The sequence below is a fragment of the Heterodontus francisci genome, chromosome 8 (assembly GCF_036365525.1).
Source record: "Heterodontus francisci isolate sHetFra1 chromosome 8, sHetFra1.hap1, whole genome shotgun sequence".
NCBI lineage: Eukaryota > Metazoa > Chordata > Chondrichthyes > Heterodontiformes > Heterodontidae > Heterodontus > Heterodontus francisci.
The window spans coordinates 54,344,800-54,364,579 of NC_090378.1; the positions used below are offsets into that span (position 1 = coordinate 54,344,800).

The following is a 19,780-nucleotide window of genomic DNA, read 5'->3' on the forward strand; positions in this document are numbered from 1 at the left end:
TGAAAAACAAGAGGTCCGTGGTCACACCATCTGCAGCTTGCTTATCTAGATAGCAGGATGAGGGTGTGCCGGGAGTTGAGAAGGGGCATAAGGCAGTAAAATACCGTCATCCTCAGCAACTCCATAATGCAGGGAACTATCTGTTCTGTAGGGCTCAGGAGATGCAGGTGTTCTTGTCCCCCACAGGTTCTGCTCTGCTTCTTCCTGATATGAACCAGCTTGTTCTGCAAGAGAGTGGGAAGAATATCAGTGATTATGTCGCACTGTGTTTGGGTGATGTGCCTGCCATAGCTGAATAGCTGGTGGTATATGAATGTTATATCTAGAAAGCCAGTTGGTGAGGGATAGAACTAGAACCAATCTTTACACATTTTTATATTTATTTAAAGAGTTGTACAGTACAAGCATGCACCTCCTAACCCAATAACCACAGTTTCACTCTGTGTCTACTTATAGGAATTTAAGTGAATCACCAATTAATGCCCACCACCTGCATACAATTAAACACAATTAATATACAATCAACAGCAGAGGTAGTGAGAGGTGGGTGTGAGGCTGGCAGCATTGAATGTTTTTGAGGCTGAGGAGGAGCATCTGGACATTAGGCATGAGACCTGAGTGCTAGGGGCTGCTGATGGTGAGTGATGGATGTGTGTACATTGAGAGGCTGGCAGTGCAGTGGTACAAGGTGTCCTGTGAAGATGAATTCATTAACCTTGACCTCCCTTGTCACCAACTCCCATTCCCTTCTGAGCATGGTGCTTAAGGGCCTCCTGGCCCCCCCATGGAAACATAGCCACTCTCTTACTGTCTGCCTCCACCCCCGTAAGGCTTCTAGCACTGTATCTGTGAATCTGAGAGCCCATTCTCTACCTTGATACTTCATTTTCCTTCTTTAGAATTGCAGAAATAGCATTCAGCAACAGCTTCCCGTGATTCAGTGCAGCTTTCCTTTAAAATAGACAGATTGTCTTTAAGAAGATTAAGCTGTCTGTACCATGTGCTCTCTGCAAATGTAGCTCAGCCCTCTGCTAGCGCTCAGGCAGTCAGCAGTACGGGCTCTGCTCAGACCAACTCTACAATCATTTAAATGGAAAAGCAGCACAAAATCTGCTACTACCTAGCTCCACAGCAACAGGTGTGGGCAGGTCATGAATCGCAATCCCCGTGCCCAAGCAACACCTGGACCAATTTCTAGCCCGATGTGTCTCTAGTTGCCTGTTTCTGTTTTGTCACCTTTTTTCTACATGTCATCACTTTACTCTGTTTCCTAGAACCTCTCCAGTATCTATTGAAACCCTCATAATTATCAATGGAGCCTTCCCTCATCTCTGACTGTTGTGGCACTGAAAGGGTTTTTTGCTGTTAGGCCTAGCTTCAACTCCTGTACATCTTTAAGGTCCCACTTTGACCATATGATGACTCTTTTAACATGTTCTTGCCTTACTTTGTATTTGTCTCAGTGAGCCTCTTTTCCTTTTTTCTTGTAGGAATTGTACAGACTTCTTTTGCTTTATCTCATTTGTAATTTGTTTAGTACTCAAATTTTGATTCACATTTGCTTGTTGGTTTTGGGAGTGCCTTTATCCTGCAGGCTCAGCATTACACCTTTAAAAGAGTTCCAATTGTTTCCTACTAAATCATTGTTGAACAAGCTTCCCCAATTTATTTGTTTTGGTTGTTCACTTATTTCATTGAATTTAGCCCTTTTGGTCTTGAGCATTTCTGACTTCCATTTCTGTCCTTCCATGTTTTGTATATGTTATGAGTCACTAACAAATACCAATGAAGACTTATGGATTCCTAAACAGATACGCTGATTATTAACGACCTTGGCCCAGTGTAATTGGAGTGATATCAGGCCGAAAATACCACCCTGTCTAAGCTGGTGCTGTGGCTGCTGCCATTTTGAATCAGTTCTGGAGATGGGTAGCCAGAGTTTCCTGTTTCCGACGGGAGGCCACTTGTAATATGCAATTTTAGGTCCTTGGAATGACAAACACAGCTCCAATGTATGACCCATAAATACTAAAAATTATATGGATCAGATATTTCAATCCTAAACTATCACATGGTTTGGACAAATCAGGAGGCCACCACAAAAAATTTGGTTTGGACACAGGGATTGATTTTTCAGACATTGCTATCACATTTGTACCAGTTCAGTAGGTGTAACATTGTGGGAAAAGGGGCATAAACATGTACTTTTGTGTTTGTGTATGATTCACATTCCAGTGGTTGAACAGGAAGCTTCCACCTGAAATTGGCTTAAATGTATAAATCATATGATAATGACACAAAAATGATGTAGTAATGTCATGTGTATCACATTGTACCCTTTACACTGCACACCCAACGCTTTTAATGGCTGCCTATATAAATGAGCACTCACAGTTGCTAGGTGATAAACAAATCCATTTATTTACTTTTGCCTCAGTTTTTGGCTTCTTAATATTTGTCTTTTTCTGCAGAGATCCAGGCTCTGATTTTTAAAAGGAGAGCCGGAATGGTGCAAGCAAACCCCAAAGTAGACTGAGCTCCCAGGGAATCTGGGGACGTAGAAGCCCTGCAGATCTTAACAGCAGGGTCTCATATAAATAAATGCTCCCTCGAACCTACTATTTGGCTGGCAGGTGGGAATGAGAATTTTGCAGCAAGAGACAGCCATGGGAATGGTTCTCAGCAGTCAGTAGCAGGAGCAGCCTGGAAGTGCTTGGGAGGGGTGGGCAGTTCTGCTACTATCAGGATAGTCTATGGTTTAAATGAAGCCCAGTGGTTAAAATCACCTAAGACCTCCTGCTGCCACAGGTAGGCAGAAAATTAACTTGCACCATAAGAACATAAGAATTAGGAGCAGGAGGAGGCAATTCAACCCCTCGAGCCTGCTCTGTCATTCAATACGATCATGGCTAATCTCATCTCGGCCTCAACTCCATTTTCCTGCCTATTCTCCATAACCCTTCAACCCATAACTAATTAAAAATCTGTCTCTCTCCTCCTTAAATTTACTCAATGTCCCAGCATCCACCGCACACTGGGGTAGTGAATTCCACAGACTCACAACCCTTTGAGCGAAGTAATTTCTCCTCATCTCTGTTTTAAATCTGCTACCCCTTATTCTAAAAGTATGACCGCTCGTTCTAGATCGACCCACCAGAGGAAATATCGTCTCTACATCTACTTTGTCAATCCCCTTAATCATCTTATATACCTCAATTAGATCTCCTCTGATTCTTCTAAACTCCAGAGAGTAAAGGCCTAAACTGCTCAATCTCTCTTCATAAGACAAGCCTCTCATCTCTGGAATCAATCTAGTGAACCTCCTCTGAACTGCCTCCAATGCAACTACATCCCTCCTCAAGTAAGGGGACCGAAAACTGTACGCAATACTCCAGGTGCGGTTTCACTAATGCCTTGTTCAGTTGCAGCAACACTTCCATACTTTCATACTCTATTCCTTTAGCAATAAATGCCAAAATTCCATTTGCCTTCCTTATTACCTGTTGCACCTGCATACTAGTTTTCTGCGATTCATGCACAAGGACACCCAAATCCCTCTGCACCGAAGCACTCTGAAGTTTCTCTCCATTTAGATAATAATTTGCCTTTCCATTCTTTCGACCAAAATGGATAACCTCATAGTTATCCACGTTAAACTACATCAGCCAAATGTTTGCCCATTCACCTAACCTATCCATATCCATTTGTAAATTTCTTATTTCTTTATTGCAACTTACTATCCCACCTATTTTAGTGTCATCTGCAAATTTGGCTATAGTACCTTCTATCCCTGCATCCAAGTCATTAATATAGATTGTAAATAGTTGGGGCCCGAGGACCGAACCCTGTGGCACACCACTGGTTACATCTTGCCAACCAGAAAAGGACCCATTTATCCCGACTCTGTTTTCTGTTGGTTAGCCAATCCTCTAACCAAGCTAATAAATTATCCCTAACCCCATGTGATCTTACCTTGTGTATTAACCTTTTGTGTGGCACCTTATCAAATGCCTTCTGCAAGTTCAGATATACTACATCTACAGGATCCCCATTATCCACTTTGCTTGTTACATCTTCGAAGAACTCCTGCAAATTAGTCAAACACGATTTACCCTTCATATTGCGTTTTGACTTTCTAAATGTCCTGTTATTACTTCCTTAATAATGGATTCTAACAATTTCCCAATAACAGATGTTAAACTAACTGGTCTGTAGTTTCCTACTTTCTGCCTCTCTCCCTTTTTGAATAAGGGTGTTATATTAGCATTTTTCCAATCCACTGGAACCTTCCTGCATCCAGGGAATTTTGGAATATTATAACCAATGTATCCACTATCTCCGCTGCCACTTCCTTTAAGACCTTAGGATGTAGGCCATCAGGCCCTGGGGACTTGTCTGCCTTCAATCCCAATAGTTTGCTCAGCACTTTTTCCCTCGTGATGATGATTGTTTTAAGATCCTCCCTTTCTGTAACCTCTGCATTTCCTGTTACTATTGGGATGGTACTAATGTCCTCCACCGTGAAAACTGAGGAAAAGTATTGATTTAGTGTCTCCGCCATTTCTGTGTTCCCCACTATTAACTCCCAGTCACATCCTCCAAGGGACCAACATTCACTTTAGCTACCCTCTTCCCTTTTATATACTTATGGAAGCTTTTGCTATCCATTTTTATATGTTGCACTGGTGTTCTTTCATAATTTACCTTTGCTCTTTTTATTATTTTTTTAGTAACCTTTTGTTGATCTTTAAAATTTTCCCAATCTTCCAGCCTACCACTGGCTTTTGCAATATGGTATGCCTTAGTTTTTGTCTTTATGTTATCCTTAACCTCCTTGCTTAGCCATGGATGTTTTTTCCACCTCTTACAATCTTTCTTCCTCTCTGGAATATATTTTAGTTGGGAGGAATTGAATATCTGCCACTGCTCATCAACTGTCCTACCTTATAGTCTTCCTGCCCAGTCCACCAGGGCCAAATCTGTCCTCATGCCTATGTAATTACCTTTGTTTAACTCCAGAACACGAGTTTCGCGCCCTCAAACTGAATTTGAAATTCTAGCATGCTATGATCACTCTTCCCTGGAGGATCCTTAACTATGAGATCATTAATTAATCCCACCTCATTACATAATACCAAATCTAAAATAGCCTCCTCCCTGGTTGGTTCCACAACATATTGCTCCAAAAAAAATCTTGAATACATTCAATGAACTCTCCCTTGAGGTTGCTCTTGCCAATTTGATATCATTCGAAAGTTACGTTAAACTATTTTGTATATAAGTGTTCCATGTCTAAATGTAAAAGTGCATCATACATCTGTTATTTAAGCTAGATTTTTTACATTGTATGCAGTATTTCATTTTAAATAGAACAAAAAAGAGTATCATATATAAGATTTGAAATGTTGCAGCAGAGAAGCAAAGAAAGAAGCTAAGAATTAAAGATAGAGGAATAAATACTAATGTCATTTGCAAACTGGAAAGCTGTTTTATTTTGCAGCTAAAAAGTAACTCTTGTTGGCTCAGTGGTAAGGGGAATTTTCCAGCTCTATGTTGAACACTATATTTGATAGATTTCAATTTCAAGGCAACTTAAGTTTACAATCAGTGTACCTTGGCACCTTGGCACAGCTAAAATATTTTAAATCTCTTGCTGCATGACTTTTCTTTGAAGGACAGATTCCCATGGGTCTGAATGGTCTCCTCGTAGTGAATTTTAATCCAAAGCAAGGTCAATTCTTGTCTGAAAAAAGTGCAACAACTTTCTAGATTTGTCAACAATCTCAGGAAAGATCTGATATCAGAAATGTGTACAGTGATAAGAGCCCATTTTTACAATATTTTGAAAATATCACATTTTTCTGTTCCTTCTAGGTTTTATTGATTTTCTTGTCAGTCAGCACTCAGTTGCCAAGGCTCTACGGGATGTTCTGGTGTTTAAAATAGTACCTATGCTCAATCCTGATGGAGTATTTTTAGGTAACTATAGGTGAGTAAACTCATTAAATTGGATATTTTAAACATAACACTTCTCATTTTAACATATTTCTGATAAGTTTCTGTGTTTGAAGTTGAAAAAATATGTATATTTTAGGGAACATTCACATTCCTATTTGTGCAAAGCTGAAACTACTCCACATTGGCCCTCATCTTGGAGTGTAAATCAGCTACCAAGGACCAAAGTGACTCTGAAGAGAAGTAGAGCGATACTATTTCCTTCAGGCAGTCTCATTCAGCTTGTTTCAGGTGTCAGGTCAAACTCTGACTCCAGGGCTGCATTTACTCTGTGATGCTAATGTTAGTGCAAAGGCAAACTAATTTGCAGTGACACAGTGGGCGGTACAGTGGTGCAATGGTTAGCACCGCAGCCTCACAGCTCCAGCGACCCGGGTTCAATTCTGGGTACTGCCTGTATGGAGTTTGCAAGTTCTCCCTGTGTCTGCGTGGGTTTCCTCCGGGTGCTCCGGTTTCCTCCCACATGCCAAAGACTTGCTGGTTGATAGGTTAATTGGCCATTATAAATTGCCCCTAGTATAGGTAGGTGGTAGGGAAATATAGGGACAGGTGGGGATGTGGTAGGAATATGGAATTACTGTAGGATTAGTACAAATGGGTGGTTGATGGTTGGCACAGACTCGGTGGGCTGAAGGGCCTGTTTCAGTGCTGTATCTCTAAAACTAAAAAACTAAAACTAAAATAGGTGTGGTGTGAATGAACCCTAGATGTATGGCTTTCACTTTTAACCCTTCAAATACTTATTTCGAAATCATTAATCACAAATGTACTGTTAAAAAGTAATCCAATACTAAAAGCAACATAAAACAACTTCTGAATGGTTAATAAAAACAGGAAATGCTGGAAATATTCACCAGATCAAGCAGCGTCTGTGGAGAGCGAAACAGAGTTAACGTTTTATGTTGATGATCTTTTTGTCAGTTCTGGATGAGCAAGAACTGACAGCTTTAAATATTCAGCTGCATCATATCCTTCTTGGTTTTGAATAGCATTTATTATAAAATTAATATCGTAGCTATATGATTTTATCTTGCTTTGTTTCTGCTCAATCTTTCATGCATGAGAAGCCCATATTCAGTGACTAACATTACAAATAATTTTCAAGAATAGTTTAGTGTCTGGATTGGTTTGCCATTAGCTACTGTTGACAAGGTTGCATTTGATTGTAGCCTGCAGTTGACTGGTCATGAGATTAGCCTATGACTGGTGGATATTTCTCATTGTTCGTCATAATTGTTAGCAGGTATCTTGAATTCCATGTCATTGACACAAATGATCAGGTAATGCCACAGCCATTTGTTGGGTTTAAATCTGGAGACTGACCAGACAGTTTAAGTACACTGATGTATCAGTTCTTTTGGATCTTCTCCACCAGCAGTACGGTATGCTTGATGTCAGTGTCATGTTATAATATGAAATTGTTCCCCAAAGAGGATTGTGTGGTTCTGGTAAATGTGCTAGCGTTTGTCTGTAAAGTGGATAAATGAACATATGGGGGCTTGATGGTAATAAATACTGGGTACAATCACAAGGCCATAAAGAAAAAGAAGGTTCATTTTGAATTTAATGCTGTACCCGAATTCAATGAATCTTTGCACATCTTGGGCTGAATTTTGTGCCCGTGGTGGGGGTCTCAACATTGGACCAGAAAGCCAAGGGCTTTTTTCAGCACTCAAGCAATTAACGGCCTGGTATCGAGGCTCCCGTCCCTTTAAAAGACAGGAGCCTGCCTCCAAGAGTGCCAGACAATCAGCTCTTCAGTCTCAGCGGCACCACCGGGAGTGGTGGCCATTGCCAGGACTGTAGCAGGCCCGGACCAACCAGCATGGAGGAGGTCCCAGAATCAAGATAAGCTTATGAGGCTTCCGGCATCAGTTAGGCAGGCCCCAGCGGTGGTGGGGGCGGGTATGGGAGAGGGCGTTGGTTGTGAGGGAAAGGGGGGTTCTTCCCGAGGGGACAGCCCTTGCCACTGGAGGGTGCCCGAACAGGACGGCTCCCCCCGAGCCTGCAGGGATGCTGCCCCATATGGTGAAGGACTGCCCCACTGCTGGTAAAATACCAGCGGCAGCAGGAAGAGGCCCTTAAGTGACCCTTATACAGTCACTTAAGGGTCTCACTTGGCCTCTGGTGGGAAGGTCATCCTTGACCTTGCCCACTCTTGGTAAAATTCCATGGCATCGGGAAGGTGACAGACTCTCTAACCCTGCCTTCCTTTGCCATTTTATGCCTACCAGCCCATCCCTAGAGCACTGGTAAAATCCAACCCCCTTCTCTTATCAACTTAACTGTTAGAGTTTGTAGCATTTAGATACAACTTCCACTGATTACCAGACTTCCCAGACACACCTCATGCAGCTTTTGTCTCACAGCCTGGACATTGATCTTAGTTATCCTAAGTACGAGTATATAGTCATGTGACTACAAGCCATAGTCACTCTGCAACTGTAACACCCAGATGAAGGTTCTGTAAATGGTTGGCTCTGTACTGTATTTAATAGTTTAGCTGTTAATAAATCTGATTGAGATCTTCATCAAACTGGACTCCACGCATCTCATTTATGGTGCATTAGACAACATAGCAAATTAGGCATAGTGTGGCTTTCGAGCAGAGATATCCACCATTGACATGCCGTTCTCCCTTCGCCAGGTACAGGAGAAATTCCATAAACAACAGATACCCCTCTACGTTGCTTTCATAGATCTCACAAAAGCCTTTGAACTCGTCAGCAGACGTGGTCTCTTCAGACGACTGGCAAAGATCGGATGTCCACCGAAGCTACTAAGTATCATCACCTCATTCCATGACAATATGAAAGGCACAATTCAGCATAGTGGTGCCTCATCAGACCCCTTTCCAATCCTGAGTTGCGTGAAACAGGGCTGTGTTCTCGCACCTACACTGTTTGGGATCTTCTTCTCCCTGCTGCTCTCACATACATTCAAGTCTTCAGAAGAAGGAATTTTCCTCCACAGAAGATCAGATGGCAAGTTGTTCAACCTTGCCCGTCTAAGAGCGAAGACCAAAGTACGGAAGGTCCTCATCAGGGAACTCCTGTTTGCTGACGATGCTGCATTAACATCCCACACAGAAGGGTGTCTGCAGAGACTCATCGACAGGATTGCAGCTGCCTGCAATGAATTTGGCCTAACCATCAGCCTCAAGAAAACGAACATCATGGGACAGGATGTCAGAAATGCTCCATCCATCAATATCGGCGACCACGCTCTGGAAGTGGTTCAAGAGTTCACCTACCTAGGCTCAACTATCACCAGTAACCTGTCTCTCGATGCAGAAATCAACAAGCCCATGGGAAAGGCGTCCGCTGCTATGTCCAGACTGGCCAAGAGAGTCTGGGAAAATGGTGCACTGGCACAGAACACAAAAGTCCGTGTGTATCAAGCCTGTGTCGTCAGTACCTTGCTCTATGGCAGCGATGCCTGGACAATGTATGTCAGCCAAGAGTGACGTCTCAATTCATTCCATCTTCGCTGCCTCCGGAGAATCCTTGGCATCAGGTGTCAGGACCGTATCTCCAACACAGAAGTCCTCGAGCGGCCAATATCCCCACAATATACAACCTACTGAGCCAGCGGCGCTTGAGATGGCTTGGCCATGTGAGCCGCATGGAAGATGGCTGGATCCCCAAGGACACATTGTACAGCGAGCTTGTCACTGGTATCAGACCCACCGGCCGTCCATGTCTCCGCTTTAAAGACATCTGCAAATGTGACATGAAGTCCTGTGACATTGATCACAAGTCGTGGGAGTCAGTTGCCAGTGATCGCCAGAGCTGGCGGACAGCCATAAAGGCGGGGCTAAAGAGTGGCGAGTCAAAGAGACTTAGCTGTTGGCAGGAAAAAAGCCAGAAGTGCAAGGGGAGAGCCAACTGTGTAACAGCCCTGACAACCAATTTTATCTGCAGCATCTGTGGAAGAGTCTGTGCACTCTAGAATTGGCCTTTATAGCCACTCCAGGCGTTGCTTCACAAACCACTGACCACCTCTCGGCGCTTACCCATTGTCTCTTGAGACAAGGAGGCCAAAGAAGAAGAAGACAACATAAAGAACTCATTACATGGTGGCTGCTGTGGTGAAAAGACAAAGTCTAAGTTGAAGACCATGGGTAAAACAGCTGTTAAAACAACCCATCCTACAGCCAAAAGAGAGAAAATTCCACAGAAATACTGGCCCAAATAGTGGAAAGAAAAAAGAACTTACCTCCAGCTGTAGAAGACCGAGCTCAGAACGACAGGCTGCCAATAAATTCCTGTGATCAGGTGAGTCATTGTACTGATGGTTGAGGAATCCCCGTTTTTAATAAAAGCTTTGCAGTGCTTAAAAAGTTGTATTTTTTTTCAAAGGCTCCATTAAAACAAAAAAGGGGAAGACCCTATTTCTCTCCCAGGCTGATTGAGGTTGGTGCCATTACAGGAGGAGTCCGATAGCAAAAAGCACGGGAATCCTCTGAACACTGCAGTCTCCACTCACACAGCCAAAGTTTTTAAAAAATTAAATCACTCAAGCATGAAGAAGAGTCTCTATTCACACAGCCACAGCTTAAAAAAATTAAACCACTCAAGCATGACGAACATAAACAAACTCTGGCAAAAAAAAAGCAATTGAACTGCCTATTGAGCAGCTGTGTAAACAGACAAGTTTAAGTGCCGGAAGCAAAATTAACACAGAACACTATCAAACACCTGCTGCTCTCCATCCAAGCAGCTAGTCTAAATAGCAGAGAATTTCTGAAAAGGGAAACCGCACAGAGTGAATAGAACAAAGTTAAATAAAGAGCAGAAAGCAAAAGAACAGCGGAAAAAATGGATATCAAATTTCCCAGCATAAACTGGAAGGCCATTTTTATCCTATCCGAGTTCCAACCTTTTAAACAAAGAATGCCGTTATGCTTCACAGACCAAGCGGTTGTAGAACCAGAGAAGCAGGCTGTGAAAATACTGATAGCAGTTGGAAATGGGAGGTTACACATAATCAATACCTCTGGCTTATCTGAAGAGAACCAGAAAGATACTGCAAAGATATGGAAAGTAGTAGGAGACAAACTCCGATTAAGAGTGAATTTTAGAATTCACCACCTGGAATTGATGTCCTACAGGCAACAGCGACAGGAATCAATATATCAGTTCATCAGTAAGGGCAATGAATGTGAATTTTCAGAAAATGAGCTGGCGGTGTGACTAATGGAGCTGGTGATTGTCTCAACACTCATTGAATCATTTCAGAAAGACCATGTGGAAAAGAGAAATGTCACAACATTGATGTGCTGCTAGAAGATGGCAGGAAATACGAAGCCATTGTAGCCGGACAACAACATCTGCAAGCACTAGGTGCAGCCAACAGTTTTGGCACGACAGCCAGGTCAAAAAGAGAAAGCAAGCTCTGTGGTAAGTGTGGTTAGTCCCACTCACGGCAAAGATGTCCTGCATTTCAAGACCTGTGCAAGACGTGTGGTGCAAAAGGACACTGGGCCCACTTGTGCGAGAAATCTGGCTCTAAAGACGCAGCCAGAAGTCACAGTAGAACACAAGCAAACAGAAGACAGGCACTGCAACAGAAAACAGCAGGAAGGAGACCTCCGTAAACGCAAGCCGATACACGTAGTCCACAGTGAAACAGACCTGAGACAAAATTCAGAGAGAAGTGATTATCAGCCAGAAGATGAGCAGGCATTTCACATTGTGAACTTGACACATTGTGTTGATGAAGCCAAACGACTGGAAGCTTTTGGTATTATTAACATCATGTGCCGAAAGAAAGTGGGAAAACAGACACTGAGGGTTAAGATTGACACCGGAGCTAGTGCAAGTATCCAACTAGTCCGAATCCTTAAGGATATGTACTGGGGAAATTAATGATACAACCAACAACTGCAAAGTTATCTGCATGCAATGGGTCATCCATCTCATGCAGTGGCATACTAAGAATGCAATGCAGCTATGGCAAGTTAGCATTGAAACCACAAATATTTTACCTTGTAGACACAAACGGACCAACAGTGGCAGGACTACCAGTGTGTAAGGACCTCAACATCGTGACTATCTACGAGGTCACCAAGGTACCCATTACAGCAGAAGAGACCAAGGGTACCCACATTGAGTCAGTCCACGACCTGCAACAAAGGTACCCAGACAGATTTAACACCAAAGGAGATTTCAAAGGCAATGCCGTTCTGCACCTCAGAGAGAATGCAATTCTGTCAATCAACTCTCAAGTTCACAGGAGCCAAATTCTTCTCCAAGTTGAATGCTAAACATGGATATTGGTCGGTACACCTAGCTAAGGAATCCCAGCAAGTCACCACCTTCAGAACACCATTTGTAAAATACTGCTTCCAAAGACTACCCTTCGGCTTATCTGTCAGTCAAGATTTGTTTCAGCAACATATGGACAGAATTATAGAAAACGTGCCTGGATGTATATGCATTGCCGATGATATAATGGGTAAAACCAAAGAAAAGCTTGATGGACATCTTCATTCACTGATGGCAGTAGCTCATCGCGAAGGGCTAATTTTTAACAGCAAGAAGTACCAGGTGAATGTAAGTCAGATCAATTTCTTTGGCTCCATCTATTCAGGTTGCAGAATCCTTCCTGGCCCAGACAAAGTCAAAGATGTAAGGCATATGCCTACCCCACAAGACAAGGAAGATCTACAGAGATGTCTTGGATTTTTCAACTTCCTGGCACCATACATTCCAATTTTTTCTGACAAAGCACCATCACTGAGCGAGCTCTTAAAGAAAGTCGTACCATTTGTATGGCAGGATGACCATCAGCAAATGTTTGAGTCTCTCAAACAAGCATCTTCAGCAGTACCCTGCAGTACACAATCCAAGGAAGAAGGTTGACACCTCACAGAAAGGGCAAGGAGCGTGCATCCTGCAGGATGGCAAACCAATTGCATTTGGGTCCAAATGTTTATCTTCAGCACAATCCAATTGCTCAAACATAGAGCGTGAAACACTTGCTGTGGTGTTTGGGATCACCAGGTTCCACACCTACCTGTTCGGTAAGCAGATCACTGTGAAAACCGACCACAAACCACTGGAGATGATCTGGTGCAAATCATTGACAAGCGCACCACCTCGACTACAGCGACTCTTAGTGAAAGTACAAGGGTATGACTTCGGCGTCTGCTATAAACCGGGTACCAAAATGGTCATCTCAGATACGCTGAGCAGATTGCCACACCCGAGCAAGAATAAAGAAGTTCCACTGGATCTGCAAATAGACAGCCTGGACATCGAGGTGGAAGATGTGCTCAAAATCAATTTATTGCATTTTGGTCAGCACAAATGTGACCAACTACAATCAGAAACAGCCAATGACCCACAACTGAAGACACTGCGGAGGGTCATCCTAGAAGGTTCACCTGATATGGTAAAAGAGATATCAGAAACCCTCAGATACTTTTGCCCTGATAGAGATGAACTCGGTATCTTGAGAGGCATCATTTTCAAGGGAAAACAAGTGATTGTGCCCAAAGGTCTCCGATAGGACATCTTGGCACAACTTCACCAAGGCCATATGGGCTTAGATCGAACAAGTCGACTGGCACGAGACACTGTTTTATTGGCCAGGGATCAACAGTGACATCGAAAGGTCGATGAGGATGTGCGAGATATGCCAGAGCCACCAGCCACAACAATGCAAACAACCTCTACACCCTCCCTTAGTCCAAAATCGCCACTGATCTATTTACTGTGAATGGAGACGACTTTATCTTAGTCACCGATTATTTTTCCAAATTTCCAATTGTCAGACAGATAAAAGACACTTCAGACACATTAAGTGCCATATTCAGTCTATTCGGTGCACCTGAAGAAATCATTTCTGACAATGGGCCACAGTATACGGGCAAACCTTTCAGGGATATGTGTTTCAAATGGGGCGTAAACCATGTGACGTCCTCACCACATTACCTTAGACCTAATGGTCTTGCTGAGCAAATGGTTTGCACAGTCAAATCACCTTGTCCTGAAGTGTAGGACAACAAAACAAGATTTTCGTGTTGCCATGCTCCACCTTAGAGCTACACCTTTGGAAAAGGGCTTACAGTCGCCAGCAGAAATCATGTTTCGCAGACAAGTGCAAAGGACTCTACCAAGCCATCATCTGTCCAAATTCTTCGAGATGCAGGAGACACTACTCAAAAAACAAGGGAGAATGAAGATTGTGCATGCAGGGATGGAACGACCTCAGCTACACGTAGGACAACAGGTCAAGGCCATACACCCCACAATGAGAGCATGGTTACCCACAGAAGTATTTAAAGTATGCAGGGAGCCTAGGCCTTACAAGATTGCAACATCTAAAGGAGCAGTGTTGAGAAGGAACTGAAGCGAACTAAGAGAAGTGTGCAACACTCCAGTCACACACAGCAGACTCGAAAGAGCACACTCCGACGATGAGGGTGTGATGTAACAACAGGACAACAACCAACACATTGACAACATGCCTGCAAACTAAAAACAGCCAAGAGTGAAATCCACATCCCCAGAGGGATATGCCATAACCAGATCTGGAACAGTTGTCAAACCACCAAAACAAGACATGGACTCTCAAGCTTCCATACTATTAAACTTTATAATCTATATCCCGTATAACTAATTTTGATATCTAATTTTATGTGTTTTTTACCTGTAGCATATGAGACATATCTTTGAAAGAAAGGCGATGTTTTTTTTAAATTCATTCATGGGATGTGGGCATCGCTGGCCAGACCAGCATTTATTGCCCATCCCTAATTGCCCTTGAGAAGGTGGTGGTGAGCTGCCTTCTTGAACTGCTGCAGTCCATATAGGATAGGTACACCCACAGTGCTGTTCGGAAGAGAGTTCCAGGATATTGACCCAGCGACAGTGAAGGAACGGCGATATAGTTCCAAGTCAGGATGGTGTGTGACCTGGAGGGGAACGTGCAGGTGGTGGTGTTCCCATGCATTTGCTGCCCTTGTCCTTCTAGTTGGTAGAGGTCGCGGGTTTGGAAGGTGCTGTTTAAGGAGCCTTGGTGCGTTGCTGCAGTGCATCTTGTAGATGGTACACACTGCTGCCATTGTGCGTCGGTGGTGGAGGGAGTGAATGTTTGTTGATGGGGTGCCAATCAAGCAGGCTGCTTTGTCCTGGATGGTGTCGAGCTTCTTGAGTGTTGTTGGAGCTGCTCCCATCCAGGCAAGTGGAGAGTATTCCATCACACTCCTGACTTGTGCCTTGTAGATGGTGGACAGGCTTTGGGGAGTCAGGAGGTGAGTTACTCGCCGCAGGATTCCTAGCCTCTGACCTGCTCTTGTAGCCACGGTATTTATGTGGCTACTCCAGTTCAGTTTCTGGTCAATAGTAGCCCCTAGGATGTTGATAGTGGAGGATTCAGCAATGGTAATGCCATTGAATGTCAAGGGGAGATGGTTAGATTCTCTCTTGTTGGAGATGGTCATTGCCTGGCATTTGTGTGGCGCAAATGTTACTTGCCACTTATCAGCCCAAGTCTGGATATTGTCCAAATCTTTCTGCCTTTCGACATGGACTGCTTCAGTATCTGAGGAGTCACTAATGGTGCTGAACATTGTGCAATCATCAGCGAACATCCCCACTTCTGACCTTATGATTGAAGGAAGGTCATTGATGAAGCAGCTGAAGGTGGTTGGGCCTAGGACACTACCCTGAGGAACTCCTGCAGTGATGCCCTGGAGCTCAGATGATTGACCCCCAACAACCACAACCATCTTCCTTTGTGCTAGGTATGACTCCAACCAGCGAAGGGTTTTCCCCATGATTCCCATTGACCTCAGTTTTGCTAGGGCTCCTTGATGCCATACTCGGTCAAATGCTGCCTTGATGTCAAGAGCAGTTACTCTCACCTTACCTAGAGTTCAGCTGTCTTGTCCATGTTTGAACCAAGGCTGTAATGAGGTCAGGAGCTGAGTGGCCCTGGCGGAACCCAAACTGAGAGTCACTGAGCAGGTTATTGCTAAGCAAGTGCCGCTTGATGGCACTGTTGATGACATCTTCCTTCACTTTACTGATGATTGAGAGTAGGCTGATGGGGCGGCAATTGGCCGGGTTGGATTTGTCCTGCTTTTTGTGTACAGGACATACCTGGGCAATTTTCCACATTGCGGGGTAGATGCCAGTGTTATAGCTGTACTGGAACAGCTTGGCTTGGGGCACGGCAAGTTCTGGAGCACAGGTCTTCAGTACTATTGCCGGAATATTGTCAGGGCCCATAGCCTTTGCAGTATCCAGTGCCTTCAGTCATTTCTTGATATCACGCAGAGTGAATCAAATTGGCTGAAGTCTGGCATCTGTGATGCTGGGGACTTCAGAAAGAGGCCGAGATAGATCATCTACTTGGCACTTCTGGCTGAAGATTGTTGCAAATACTTCATCCTTATCTTTTGCACTGATGTGCTGGGCTCTTCCATCATTGAGGATGGGGATATTTGTGGAGCCACCTGCTCCAGTTAGTTGTTTAATTGTCCACCACCATTCATGACTGGATATGGCAGGACTGCAGAGCTTAGATCTGATCCATTGGTTATGGGATCGCTTAGCTCTGTCTATCGCATGTTGATTACGCAGTTTGGCACGCAGATAGTCCTGTGTTGAAGCTTCACCAGGTTGACACATCATTTTGAGGTATGCCTGGTGCTACTCCTGGCTTGCTCTCCTGCACTCTTCATTGAACCAGGGTTGGTCTCCTGGCTTAATGGTAATGGTAGAGTGGGGGATATGCCGGGCCACGAGGTATGATTGCCTTTAAGAGTGATGTGCTTTTAAGATCTCAGTATGCCAATGAGTTAAGTACCAGTATATAGTCATGTGACTAAAAGCCATAGTCACTCTGCAACTGTAACACCCAGATGAAGGTTCTGTAAATAGTTTGCTCTGTACTGTATCTAATAGCTTAGCTGTTACTAAACCTGTTTGAGATCTTCAGCAAACTGGACTCCACACAGCTCATTTATGTTGCATCAGACAACATAAAGAACTCATTACAAACTACTTTCAGTTGCTCATTGATTTCTGCTGGCTGCACCTGAGTTAGTAGAAGTGTTTGGTAATATATACTGCTATTGAAAGTTGTAGAAGTCTACCCAGAGTGGTGTGGTATGTGGTGGAACCCTTGGTCTCACTGTAAGGATTCTGCTCAGACAATTGCTCCCAGACATGGGTGCAGTAGTTTCTATTCCCCTTGGCCTGCAACTTGGCAGGCAGAATTAACAGAGGCAACACAGAGGAGGACAAACTGCTCGAAGAGGGAGGTGGAGGTAGGGCCTCTGACACAAATTTTCAAATCCTCTCTGGCCACAGGAGAGGTACCAGAGGATTGGAGGACAGCGAATGTGGTACCATTATTTAAGAAGGGTAGCAGGGATAAACCAGGTAATTACAGGCTGGTGAGTCTAACATCAGTGGTAGGGAAAATATTGGAAAAAGTTCTGAGGGACAGGATTAATCTCCACCTGGAGAGGCAGGGATTAATCAGGGATAGTCAGCATGGCTTTGTCAGGAGGAGATCGTGTCTGACTAACTTGATTGTATTTTTTGAGGCGGTGACGAAATGTGTAGATGAGGGTAAAGCAGTTGATGTAGTCTATATGGACTTCAGTAAGGCTTTTGATAAGGTCCCGCATGGAAGATTGGTTAAGAAGGTAAGAGCCCGTGGGATCCAGGGCAATTTGGCAAATTGGATCCAAAATTGGCTTAGTGCCAGGAGGCAGAGGGTGATGGTCAAGGGTTGTTTTTGCGAGTGGAAGCCTGTGACCAATGATATACCACAGGGTTCGGTGCTGGGACCCTTGCTGTTTGTAGTGTACATGAATGATTTAGACGTGAATATAGGAGGTATGATCAGTAAGTTCGCAGATGACATGAAAGTTGGTGGTGTCGTCAATAGTGAGGAGGAAAGCCTTAGATTACAGGACAATATCGATGGGCTGGTAAGATGGGCGGAGCTGTGGCAAATAGAATTTAATCCTGAGAAGTGTGAGGTGATACATTTTGGGAGGACTAACAAGGTAAGGGAATATACAATGAATGGTTGGACCCAAGGAAGTACAGAGGGTCAGGGGGACCTTGGTGTACTTGTCCATAGATCACTGAAGGCAGCAGCACAGGTAGATAAGGTGGTTAGGAAAGCATGTGGATACTTGCCTTTATTAGCCGAGGCATAGAATATAAGAGCAAGGAGGTTATGACGGAGCTGTATAAAACGCTAGTTAGGCCACAGCTGGAGTACTGTGTACAGTTTTGGGCACCACACAATAGGAAGGATGTGATTGCACTGGAGAGGGTGCAGAGGAGATTCACCAGGATGTTCCCTAGGCTGGAGTATTTCAGCTATGAAGAGAGACTGAAAAGGCTGGGGTTGTTTTCCTTAGAGCAGAGAAGGCTGAGGGGAGATATGATTGAGGAATACAAAAATATGAGGGGCATTGATAGGTGAGATAGGAAGAAACTTTTTCCCTTGGTGGAGGGGTTAATAACCAGGGGGCATAGATTTAAGGTAAGGTGCAGGAGGTTTAGAGGGGATCTGAGGAAAAAAAAATTCTCCCACAGGGTGGTTGGAATTTGGAACGCACTACCTGAAGAGGTGGTAGAGGCAGGAACCCTCACAACATTTAAGAAGTATTTAGATGAGCACTTGAAATGCCATAGCATACAAGGCTACAGGCCAAGTGCTGGAAAATAGGATTAGAATAGTTAGGTGCTTGATGGCCGGCACAGACACGCTGGGCCAAAGGGCCTGTTTCTGTGCTGTATAACTCTATGACACGTGCAAATTGGCATAGGGCAGATAAGATTAGAGAAATTAATGCGTGGCTCAAAGGCTGGTGTGGTAGAAGTGGGTTCTGGTTTGTGGAGCATTGGCACCAATACTGGGGAAAGTGGTGGTTGTACCGTAGGGATGGTCTACACCTGATCTGTGCAGGAGCCGTTGTTCTAGCGAGCCGCATAACTAGGGAAGTAGAGAGTAGAATAGTGGGGGAAAGGGATCAAACTTGGGAAGGTATGGTAAATCAAGGAGTAGAGAGAAGGAAAGAGAGAAACGTAATAATATGGGAAATGATAAACAGACTGTGACAGGAAGGGACAGAGTGTATAAATCTAAGAGTAAATCAACAGATAAGGCTAGAGGTTACAAAAATAATAAAAGGACACAACTCAAGACTCAGTATCTGAATGCACGTAGCATTCAAATTAAACAGATGAACTGAGTGCGCAAATAGAAATAAATAATTATGATCTGATAGCCATTACAGAGACATGACTGCAGGATGACATGGATTGGGACCTGAATATTGAAGGCTACATGGCATTTAGGAAGGACAGGAAGCTAGGAACAGGTGGAGGGGTAACTCTGTTAATTAATGATGGCATTAGCACAATAGAGTGGGATGACTTAAGTTCAGGAGACAAGGATGTAGAAATAGTTTGGGTAGAGATGAGAAATCATACAAGCAAGAAGTCACTTGTGGGAGTGGTGTACAGACCACCTAACATTAACCACTCTGTAGGATAGGATATAAAGGAAGAAATAATGGCAGCTTGTCAGAAAGGTACAGCAATAATTATGGGGGATTTTAACCTCCATCTCGACTCGAAGAATCAGATGGGCAAAGGTAGCCTAGATGAGTATATAAAATGTTTTCATGATAATTTCTTGGAACAATACATTCTGGAGCCAACCAGAGAGCAGACTTTACTAGACCTGGTATTGTGCAATGAGATAGGATTAATTAATGACC

At 43.8% G+C, this 19,780-nt stretch overlaps 1 protein-coding gene across 2 annotated transcripts in view; it reads left to right on the forward strand.

The window, feature by feature from the left end:
- Positions 1-19,780, forward strand: part of agbl4 (AGBL carboxypeptidase 4) — a 1,307,642-nt gene that overhangs the window by 1,055,830 nt on the left and 232,032 nt on the right. For both annotated transcript variants that reach the window (XM_068036420.1, XM_068036421.1), the window contains exon 8: positions 5,875-5,989. In XM_068036420.1, coding sequence (XP_067892521.1) covers positions 5,875-5,989 — 115 coding nt within the window. The remainder of the gene's footprint in view (positions 1-5,874; positions 5,990-19,780) is intronic.